Consider the following 11,481-nt stretch of genomic DNA (forward strand, 5'->3'; position numbering starts at 1 on the left):
CAGCGGCTCGGAAGAAGGAGGCCTAGTGGACTACCACTCCCAGAATGCTTCGCGCGCCCAGGTGACGTGGGGCGTCCCTGCCTCGGCCAGCCGGAAATCCTATAGGAGGCGGAGCTGGAGGACTCGTCCCCCTCCCGCCCAAGATGGCGGCCGAGGCGGAAGTCAGATCTAGCCGGAAGTCGGGCGGTATCTATCGTTCGGACTCGGTGCGGGGCGGTGGAAACCCTGGTAATGGAGGGTGTCGTGGCGGTGGCTGAGCGGGAGGCGTAGGCCTGAGGTGAGTGGGGTCTTGGGGGTGGGGCTCTATGGCTGGGGAGGGGCTGTGCCCCCTTGGGAGGGTTGGGAGTAACCCCTCCCCCCCCCCGGGGGTTCCATCAGGGTGGGGGTTTCCATGGCTGGGGAGGGGCTGGGCCCCCTTGGGAGGGTTGGGAGTTACCCTTCCCCCCCCCCCCCCGGGGGTTCCATCAGGGTGGGGGTTTCCGTGGCTGGGGATGGGTCGATGGGCTGGGCCCCCTTGGGGGGTTTGGGAGTGGCCCCCTCCCCTGGGGCTCAATGGGAGGGGTGGAAGTAACCCTTCCCCTGGGGTCTCCATGGCTGGGGAATACTGGGTCCCCTTGGGGAGTACTGGCAGTTGTTCCCCCTGTTTTCTACCCCAGTGAGTGGGAGGCAATGAGGGAGAGGGATTTTAAGCGCCTCACCTAGGTGGTAGGGTAGACTCTGTGTCCCCAGTGAATAGGAAGCAGTGTGGGGCTCCTGATGGGGCCTGCGGAGCGTGGGAGGCGTTGGAAAGGTGCAGGTTGAGAGCAGCACAGGTGGTTTTGCCCCCAGTTCCATAGCAGGTGAGATGCTGCATGCCATTGAGTGGGAGGCAAAGTGTGCGGAAAGATAGGATTAAAGAGGAGGTAGGCAGTGATGGTGTTATGTCATGGGGCTGCAGGTTTAAAGGGACAGAGAAGCAATGCAATAGTTATGAAGAGAGGATAACATATGCTTGAATTCGCTGAGCTAAGTTAAAAGCTTAACAGTTTGCACTTTAATTCTCTGTTTTGCAAATGCGATGTATCAGGTTGAATGTACATGACTCGTGCTAGGTGGGTATAATGCCACATGGTGGTAGCTGTCTGCATTAAAGATGCCTTGTTCAATTTAGGATGGCTACCTTCCTTGTGAACCCTTTCTCTAACACAGCTTTATAATATTTGTTCACTGCAGTGATCTTCATTTGGTTGCACCAAAGGGAAGAAAACACAGGACCACCAAGAAGATTGACAACTAGTTGGGACAAAGATTCAATGTTTCACATCACTGTCTAGTAAATTACTTGAGTATGTACTGAATTCCCAGAAAGGAATCAACAAAACAGCTTTTTGCATGATAACAATGGATGAGGAGAGTCTGGAAACAGCAATTCAAACCTATAAAGCACAATTGCAGCAAGTGGAGCTGGCTTTAGGGGCGGGGCTGGATCCATCACAGCAGTCTGACTTGATCCAACTGCAGGAGGATTTGAAACAATTGATAGAACTCACTGAATCCAGCCTGGTGTCAGTGAAAAAGAGTAAACTACTGGCCACTTTAGACACAGATGCACCCTTCATTTCTCCAGGAGGTCACCTAAAACAGGACAGTAATTCAGGCAGGTCTGGCAATGATGAGGAGTATGCTGCTTTTAAGGAAGCTATTGCTGAACTCAAGCCATTGAGTACTGAAGATGAGGCCTCTCCAAAGCAAGATGGAGAGGCAGATGGGGAAAATGAATCAAAGTACAGTGAAGAGGAAGAAGCATCTGAGGAAGAGGAGGAGGAAGTGAGTGGGATGAAGGTTAAAGCCCCGTACTACAGTCCATGGGGTACCCTGGAGTACCATAATGCCATGATTGTGGGGACAGAGTGTTTGGAAGATGGCAGTGCAGGAGTCAGAGTGCTGTATCTCTACCCAACTCACAAGTCCTTGAAGCCATGTCCATTCTTCTTGGATGGCAAATGCAGATTTAAAGAGAATTGTCGGTAAAAAAGCTTATCTCCATTGTGTAGTAAGAGGGCAATTAGTGGCAATGTCAGCCCGTGGGAACAACTTCTCACTTGTAAATATCTCACCTTACTTGGTTTTTAAATCAGCTGCAACTTTGCCGAACAACTTTCTATTTGTTTAAAGTGTTGTCATTTTACTGTGCTTTGTCAGTGCGCGTACACTCCTTCAGCAAACCCATGGAGAAAATGGAAAATCCTTAGAGGGAAAAGTACAAGGATTAGTTCTAATATATTGGGTAGCTAAATGAATATTGGCTAAAGAGGGAAAAAATAAAATCTACTGTAGGGAAAATACCACATCTTAATAAGAACTTTGCATTTAGCTAGTGTATCTCATCCTAAAAGATGTGAGCCTTGTCATTTTTTTAATGGATTTGTCACTGGCCCATGAAATGCAGCCGCTTCTGGGGTCAAATGTGACACTTGGTTAATAGAACACAATAATGCTATAAAACAGTCTCTTTTTAAGACACCGTGAAGAATAAGTTATGCAGTTGAAACTATTCTAGTGGTGAGATCTTCATAGTTATTGGTGAGAACGATGCAGACAATTTGCCCATAATTCCATAAGGGAAGGAAACTTTTTCTAGAATCCCCTTCGAACAAGGGCAGATCTGATTGCTTCTCCCTATATCCCCTGCAGGTTTTCCCATGGGCAAGTGGTATCTATGGACGAGCTTCATCCATTTCAGGAGCCCAATCTCAGCTCTCTAGAAGTGGGCTCAGCTTGCTTGGCAAAGCACCATGATGGAATATGGTATGCTGCAAAAATCACTGGTGAGTCTTGTTTTATCTGGGTGGGTGTTGAAAGGTGAACAGAAGTATGTCAATCTTCATTCTAACTAAACTCCTAAGACAGAACGGAGCAAAGGATGGTCTTGTAGGCTAAAGCCCAGGACTGGGAGTCCGAGACAACTGAGTTCTCTGCCACAGACTTTGGGGGTGGCTTATGGGGGATCTCAGATGTTGTGATGCTTAATTCATTAATGTTTGTAAAGTGCTTTGAGATCCTCAAAGGCAGATGATCTTTAAGAAGGGGGAACCAGAGAAGGATTTAGGGATAGGAAGGCATAAAAGTGGTGGGAGGGATCTACAGGGAAAGTTTGGGAGACTTGGGAGAAGAGAATAGTAGCAGAGCAGAGGACATATAAATGAAAGAGAGAATGAAAAAATCAATACAAACAACTAGACATTCAGTAAATTGTCCTTTATTTTCCTACCCCCTGTTCAGCTTTGTCCTGATATCTTGTCAAATACTGAAATTCGATACTTGGAACCACTGGCTCTGTTTTAATCCAGTTCCAGTTTAAACAAAGCCAGAGAACTTCACCTGCACACCAGTCACTGAGAGGAGTGTTAGACTGGTGCTTCACTGTGTGTGTGGGGAGGTTGGATTTGTTCCTCACACTTCATCTCAAAGCTCTGTGAAGTAGCATTTCTCATATTTCTCCAAATGTGTCGTCCTTCCCCTGTAAGAACAAACTCTGAGTAATGTGCTCAGATGCTGTAAAACACACTGGTACCATTAGAAACTGAAGATAAATGATGACCCTAGTACTGTTTATTATGACACTAGCTTTATGTTTGTACCATGTGGCAGTATCTGATGGTAGCAGTGGGTGATGATAGATCCACCTTCTAACAGAAAACCCAAAATAGATGAAGCAGAAAAAGCCAAGAGGAGACTTTTAAATCCATGTTCCTGGACTAAACTCATCATAGGTGTCATTCCACTGAAGTCAGTGTGATTAGCTAAGATGGGATGAACATGGTCCTCTAGTTACATTTTGTACTCCTGGGAGACTTCTGCACCAAAAATTAAAAATTCTGCACATATTTGAAAATTCTACATATTGTCAAAATAGCGTAACATAATCATGCCAGTTACAATTATTTTGGTAATTTATTTCAAAATATCTGTCAGCAAGTATGTCTGTAACAATACAGACCAAAAAAAAATTCTGGTAATTTTTTTTGACAAATAGATTCCTTACTAGGCATATTAATACAGAACTTTGTGTAATTCATTTAAATTACAATACAGAACTGTATTTCCTGCACTTTTCAGAAGCAGTGCAAAGGCTTTGGGGGGGGTCAGGGGTAACGGAAGAGCTGAGGGAGGGGGAAGGAGCCTAGGAATGAGCCTGTTGGGTTTGGGTGTGAGTGGGGGAGGTTTTTCTTTGGGGTTGGGGGGGATTGTTAGGATGTTGGGAAGCCTCCCCCATGCAGACCCTGTCTGACCCCAAGCCTCTCTGTCGGTCAGGCACTTTTGCCCCTATTTCCACACTTCTCCTCCTCATGGGTCTCTGCAGTCTGTCTCAACACTGTCACCCCACTAGCTCCTGAGCCCATGCTCCAATCTGTCCCCCCCACTAGCCATTCTGAACCCCCAGCAGCCTTGTGTGCCCCACTCTGTCCTAACCTGGCTCCGTGGGCAGGGTGCTGTGATGAACTCTATTCCTGGGGGAATTCTGCAACGCTGGACATAGGCAAAATCTATTTTATGCAGGAAAATACAAAACTCTAAGTAGTGCCACAGTTCTGCCCATTGCCCACCAGAGGTCGCTGTGGTGCTAGAACAGCCGGCATGATGGCAGCTGGCTGTTATGGCGCCACAGCAGCCTCTGGTGGGCAAAAGGCAGAACTGCAGCACTTCTGAGGCAAAATGTTTTTTATGCGGGAAAATACAAAATTATATGAGACCGATTAATTCTGCATGTCCGCAGATGCGCAGAATTCCCCCCAGGAGTAATTTCGTGGAGATTTGCTCATGTGGTCCATTGCTTTTCCTCCCACAGATGTTGACAGTGGTTACTACACGGTGAAGTTTGAGTCATTGCTGCTGAAGGAGGCTGTCGTGGAGGGAGATGGCATCATGCCACCACTGAGAAGCGAGGAAGACTCTTCCTCTCCCGAGTCTGAGGAAGACAATGTAGATGACTCTGGCTATGCTAAAGGTAGACAAGGCAGAGAGTGAACTGCAATTGTCCGTGATCAAGGTCTGCTATTTAATTCAGGACCTCTTCGACCATTGCCCGACTTGTCAGAACTTTGACAATGTTTTTTACCTCTTGTTCTGCTGCAGGAGGAGATGAGAGGACATTAAGTATCATGCATATCACTGTCTCCAGTTAAAATCTCTGTGATGTTTCATGCTAATAGTTTTCACTAAGCTGATGCAGATAAATAGCTTAAATGAAAAAGAAACATAGTTCACCCCCAATGGGACTAGAGAGCATACCGGAGTGAAATGGAGTTTGGGAGTAGGAACCCCTGTGGTGGTGGTGCGGTTTTGCTGTGTGACTCTGGGCGAGCTAATTAATTATTTACTAAAAAAAGTTTTGAAAATGAAATGAAAAACAAGGAGACTTCAAATTTCCAAAGGACGTTGCTAGGACACCAGGACATCTGTCTTACATATTTACATGGCACCCATCACTGTAATATCTGAGCGCCTTGAAATCTTTAATGCACTTCTCCTGTGAGGCAGGGCAGTGCTGTTATCGCCACTGTACAGGTGCTTCTGCGTGCCTCAGTTCCCTAGGTGACTTGCTGAAGGTCACACTGGGAGTCTGGCAGAGCAGGGATCTGGCTCTCCCTAGTCCTAGGTTAGTGCCCTAACCACATCGTAGAAACAAACAGGGAGTGTCCTGGGATCCTTAATTTTAGGTAAATAGAGAAAAGGCTCCTCCGTGCCATTGAACCTGTTAAAAGTACGATAGAGGCACAGAATGATGTTCTTCGGCATGCTGAATTCTGTCCTGATGAAACTGTGAAATCTAGCCAGACCCCAGGAGCATGGAAAGGATCCATTCACACTGCTGGATGATTCTGCTTGACTTAGGGGTTTCTGTGTGTAGTAAATAGGGATCTCCTCGTGAACCCCAGCATTTAAAACCCTGCTTACTCCTCATGCTCCTCACCTGGGCTGATGCATTAGGGAGTGGCTGCTCAGTAGGAACAGGGGGGGCAGAACTGATTGTACTCCGGAGGTCTGAAGAAGAGGCTGCGAAGTTGCTGAGTGCTTGTGTGGAGGGAGAGGTTGCTGTTTTTTGCAACATTGCTCACAGCTTCATACCTGTTGAGGTTTTCACTTGGTGCTTTGCTTCCTCAGCCTTACTGATCAATCTCCTTTTTGTGCTACAGTGATCGATTCAGAGCCCTTGGAGAACGGGGAAGGGGCTCCAGCTTGCAGCTCCTCCTTTGGTGGCTGGGAGGCACATACTCGTGGCATCGGCTCCAAACTACTCGCTCAAATGGGATATGAGTTTGGAAAAGGTAAGGGCAGAAGAATAAAATACCCGCAGGACAGGAAGCCTGCATGTGTTGCCTGCTGCTTAATCCCAGCCTCACAAAGGGACCAGGGGCTTGTTCCTGCAGAGTGGGGGAATGGGGTGACACTAAATCCTCTGTCCATTGACAGTAAGTCTAATCAGCATTGCTTGGATCAGGCCCAAAATGGGGTATGCATTCAATTCTAAATGCAGGCTTACACGTGTGGTGGTGCTGAAATATGACCTAGTACAGTTAAGGGATAAAGTTTTAATATCGATGTTTGGGGGGATGCAGGTGTGTGCTTGTTGACGTTCATGTTCAGTGATACGTCAGTGCGGGGGATTTTAAAGCAATGGCCAAATGATTAAAGCTGTTAGAGCAGAGCTTTAGCTATTCAGCTGTCCTGTAGGGCATTAGGTAATGGGGGATCTGGCTCAGGGACTTCTAGCCCTGAACACAGACTTCAAAGCCAGCTTCTGATTCCAGACAACTTGTACTGAAGTTCTGCTAAGCCCAGTGGGCTTGGGAAGCCAGCCTGCTGCCCATGCTTGCTTCCTGTTCTTGTGGCGAGACTGAACTTGCTTTTGAAGGGGAGTGTCTTCTCTGCTCAAGGAGGTGACAGTGCAGATCCAAGCGTGGCTTCGCTGCAACACCTCAGCTGCATGACCCTGTTCTGTATTGTTGAGGCTCATGTGTGCGTAACAGTGTGAATCGTGTGTGTATGGGGGCAGGTGCATCTTATCTCTTGTTGCCATCACGTATGTAGTCCAACACTGCTCCTGTTGACGTCAAGGGTAGCGGCACTGAGCCCCAACAGACTGTTTTCTGTTGTTCTGAGCCTGGTGGCTGTGCAGAGGTGGATGGGAGGTATCATTGGTGGATGAAGAGACTCCACTGTTAGCATTTGGCTTCTATCTTGTGCCCTTCTTCCTCCCTCAGGTTTGGGGAAGAATGCTGAGGGCCGAGTGGAGCCAGTGCAAGCCATAGTGCTGCCTAAAGGGAAGTCCCTTGACCAATGTGCCGAGATCCTTCAGAAGAAGAGGCTGGATCCAGCTAAGTCAAGGAAACGGCGAGTGAAGGCAAACCATGTTGGCCGTCCCTCTGCAGGGAGCCGCAAGACCTCTCGCAATGTCTTTGACTTTCTGAATGAGAAGCTTCAGGGGAAGGGCTCTGGGGAGCAGGATGGAGGGATGACACCAGTGGAGAGAAACAACAAGGAGATCTACCATGCCAGTAAGAGCACCAAGAAGGCCCTCAGTGTCCGCCTCTTCCAGACAATGGAGAAGATTGACCAAACGCAGAAGACCATCAAGGGAATCCAGGAGGCCCTGGCACGCAATGTTGGACGGTATGGGGAAACCCCCAGTTGGGGTTCCAGAATGATTTTGGGTTGCCTGTTACTTAGGCTTTGGGTGGATCATGCAGGTCATGGGAGCTGAAGGTGAAGAGTTGGATTATGTTACATTAAAAAGTAAGAGTTTTGAAGAGGACTCAGAATGGGTACTCAGGGATGGTCTAGATAGAAAATACCTAATCCTGCCGTGAGTGCAGGGAACTAGATGACCTCTTGAGGTGGCTCTCTATAGGAGAAGAGCTGAACTTATACTAAGGTGTTTGTCACTGTTCCTACTCTACCCACTGGCATGGGAGGAGGCCTAGAATAAAGTGGTATGCAAAAGCTTCCAAACCATGACTTGGACCAGATTGTGTGTCTGATTGCTGCCTTAAGAAGGCAAGGACCCCTGGGCCAGAATCCAAATTGGGGAAGGAGGAGAACTCTCCAGAGTCCTGCAGAATTTTCTTTGTTTTTTTACACTGATCGGGGCCATCCTTGTAGTATTTCTATGAGTAGTACTCTGGCAAGAACAATCACAGTTCTCTGGCTCATGTTTTGCTTGATATCTGACACTTCATGGCTCCCAGCAGGTCATTTACATCCACCCCACTGCTGAGACTGGGATTCCTAGCAGTAAAATGGAGATGTTAATGAGGAACCTTTGTGATATCCTTAATGTGCCTGTCTTCTGCTTTCAGGCACAGTATTGCCACAGCCCAGCTGCAGGAGAAACTAGCTGGTGCTCACAGACAGCTGGGGCAGTTGCGGGCCCAGGAAGCCAGCCTGCAGCAGGAGCAGAAAAAAGCAGAGACACACAAGAAAATGACTGAGTTTTAGTCTTCAAGGAAAGTTGTTGATGTGATGTACTGGTTGTCATTATGTCTGAGCCAGCACTCAGTGCGTTGAAACCAGGATGAGCTGGGCCATCTCCTCTGGTCTTGGGCAACCCAGCTGTGAAACTGGAGTGAAAAGCAGCAGTTCTCCCAAAAAAACAGATGCTGTCTGAGCTGAGCTTTCCTGGATGGGGAGAGGGGGGAGTGAGTACTTGCTCAGTCCTGAAGGTGTTCAGAAGGCCCAAACTGATTACATTGCCTGCTATAAAGAAATAAGGCCACTACACCCTGCTTTTGTTCCCTTTTCCCAGTTATCACCATGGCACTTCTCTCCGTCCAGAGAGTCTATAGCCACCCAGGTGATACCATGGTGGTTCACAGATCAGCTGGTGGGAAGAACCATGGGAGCCCCATGGCCTGTCACTCTGCCTTGGAGACTCAGTGGGTTGTGCCTCTGTGTGTTTATCTACTAGGCTGGGAACTGAGTCCCAAACACATTTCAGTACTGCAGAAAAGACAGTCTGGTTTTGGTGAAAACCAGGGCGGGTCACTTCAGCTATCAGCTTCCCTCTATCCTTGGCTCTGGGTGTCACTCAGGGACACAGGAGTCAATGCTGGGTTTGTCCCTATTAGTTCTGATGTTGCTGTGATATTTAAAGTAGCTCTTTAGAGCACGAGCACGCTGAACAGAAAGAGAAGAGGCAGGACCATGTTAAGTTCTGAGATCCCCAGGCCTTGCACTATTGCCAGCTGACTGCAAAAGTATTACTGGGTCCCAAACTAGTACAAAAGGCCCTCCCTGTGAAGTCAGCCTGCATGCTAATGGTGACAATATGGAATGCTGCCCCATTCCATATCACAGCACTGAGTGCCAGAGGTAGGGGAATGTGGCAACCACATAAGTAGCTAAGTACATAAGAGGTCAGCTACATACCTGCCGGCCAGGAACAATACTTCAGGCAGCCTTTTGCTTTTGCTCTGGCTGCTTTGAGTTTTTCTGCTCTAGATCTCTATGTGAACAAGTAGGTTCTTCTTGTTATGAAACACCACAGAACCATACAAAATGACACAAGATCCAGGTGTACCCACCACACATACCTATCCCTGTGAAAGAGCAGACTCTCCTGCCCTGCAGTGGGTACAGACAATCTCAGGCAGTTGAAAAATCTCCCAGACAGGTTCTGTCGGTGGTGGCCAGCTCTTGCTGTAGAGGAGGTGTTGATTCTATCAGGCGTTCTGTGTTAGGCAGAGGCCTATACATTCGAGTGTTTTCTAGTGCACCTTTATTTTCTGATTCTGTAATTTTTGCAGGTGTCTTGAGAAAACACTTTTTTTTAAGTAAAAGATATCCGACCCCTGTTATCTTAGAAGAGACTTGTTTTGCTTTTTTATCTCCACCTCTCAGATGCCTTTGAAGGATTACAGAGCTGTCAACCTCAGGGGTAACAGTCACGAGAGCTGCAGACAGTGCTTCCTTGACTGCAGGGGCAGGGCAATTGAATTCAAATGACCACAGCTTTCACAGCCTCAGACTGAGGTGTGGAAGTTTTCTCTCCTCTGCTCCTCCCCATGACTTAAGAGCAGCAAAGGAGACAGAAAAGGAAGTGATGGCAAGAATGAGAGAGAGAAAATATATTTTAAAAAAAATGCTAACTTCTTGCCTACTTCAGGGATGCAGGAAGAAAATTAGGTCTTTCGTGATTGTCCTTTTCTGAGAAATACTTGATCCTACAGCAATGGGCACTATCATAAGACCTTAAACAGGAGCTGAAGTTTCATCTCTTCTGTTTACAATGTAAATGAAGGTGATGTGGATTTTGTCTTGAACACATCAGTCTCCTTCCAAGCCTGCAACTAATCAGCACCAACACCACAAGCATTATCATTCTGTGACTAAGTATGGGTCTTCTCTCTGCATTGGGTTAATTCAAAGCTGTTTTGGGTTGGGAAATGGGAGACAGGTGGTGAAGAAGGTTAACGCACTTAGCTCCCAAGTTACAGTTAGTGGTCTCATGAGTGCTCTTTGTGACAATTTGTGGTAAGATTCACAGCTCCACATGGCTATCTGTCTCCATTTGAGAGATCCGGTACTGGAAAAGCATGTCAGGGTGGAGGAGTCTTGCATGGGAACTTCTTTTGCCAGTATTCATGGGCATGTCATCTTTTATTTATTTATTTTGTGAGAGTGGGTATGTTAATTCCGTTATCCAATAAGCATAACTGTATTTTAAGTCCCTTGAATTTTCTAAGTGGTTTCAGTTGCCTCCTCACATACCATCCTAAACACTTTCACCTTGAGATGGTTGCATGTCAGTGGTGGATAAAGCGATCTCTCTTTGTAAAGCATTTTGTGATCCTTCACAATGAACAATACTATACCAAAAGGTAACTTATTCTTTTTCACTATATTAATCTACAAAACAAATCAAGCAACCCCTACAGGTGTTATATGCTTCTGGGGGAATTCTGCGCCACTGCGCAATGCAGAATTTTGCAGAAATTAATGTGCATGCAGTTTCCTTTCCCCCACAGAAATGGGCTGCTGGCTGCCACTAGGGGCTGCTGGACCTGGTAGAGCCCAGCTCACACATAAAAGACATTGCTGTGGGGTGGGGAATAGGAGGGGAAGAGTAGAGAGTTCCTAGCAGCTGCAGTTCCCAGCACACATTAAGGGAAGGAGACTGCAGCATGCAGGAAACTCCACATAAGCCTTGGACCCAGCATCAGGCTGTTTCTCCCTCTGGATCCATGGGCTCTGAGGGGACGGGGGCGGGTGTCTGGGCTGGGGGGGGGTCACAGCTGGACTTTGGGGGGCAGGGGATGGATGTTTGGGCTGAAGGGTGCCCACAACTGGACTTTGAGGGGTAGTGGGTGGGTGTCAAGGTGGGTGAGGTCCCATGGCTGGGCTATGGGAGGGGGAAGGGGAGCGGATATCTGGGCAAGGGGGGACCTCACAGCTGGGCTCTTGGGGTGGGGTATGGGATTCAGGTATATTGGCTGGCGGGGG

At 47.6% G+C, this 11,481-nt stretch overlaps 1 protein-coding gene across 1 annotated transcript; it reads left to right on the top strand.

The window, feature by feature from the left end:
* The first annotated feature begins 137 nt into the window (after positions 1–137).
* Positions 138–10,858, top strand: ZGPAT (zinc finger CCCH-type and G-patch domain containing). The gene is made up of 7 exons (XM_048820214.2): positions 138–277; positions 1,213–2,006; positions 2,674–2,807; positions 4,829–4,987; positions 6,177–6,308; positions 7,245–7,653; positions 8,340–10,858. The coding sequence occupies exons 2-7, from the start codon at positions 1,372–1,374 to the stop codon at positions 8,476–8,478; spliced, it is 1,608 nt and encodes a 535-aa protein (XP_048676171.1). The 5' UTR covers positions 138–277; positions 1,213–1,371; the 3' UTR covers positions 8,479–10,858.
* Positions 10,859–11,481: the final 623 nt, after the last annotated feature.

The sequence above is a fragment of the Caretta caretta genome, chromosome 13 (genome assembly GCF_965140235.1).
Source record: "Caretta caretta isolate rCarCar2 chromosome 13, rCarCar1.hap1, whole genome shotgun sequence".
Lineage (NCBI taxonomy): Eukaryota > Metazoa > Chordata > Testudines > Cheloniidae > Caretta > Caretta caretta.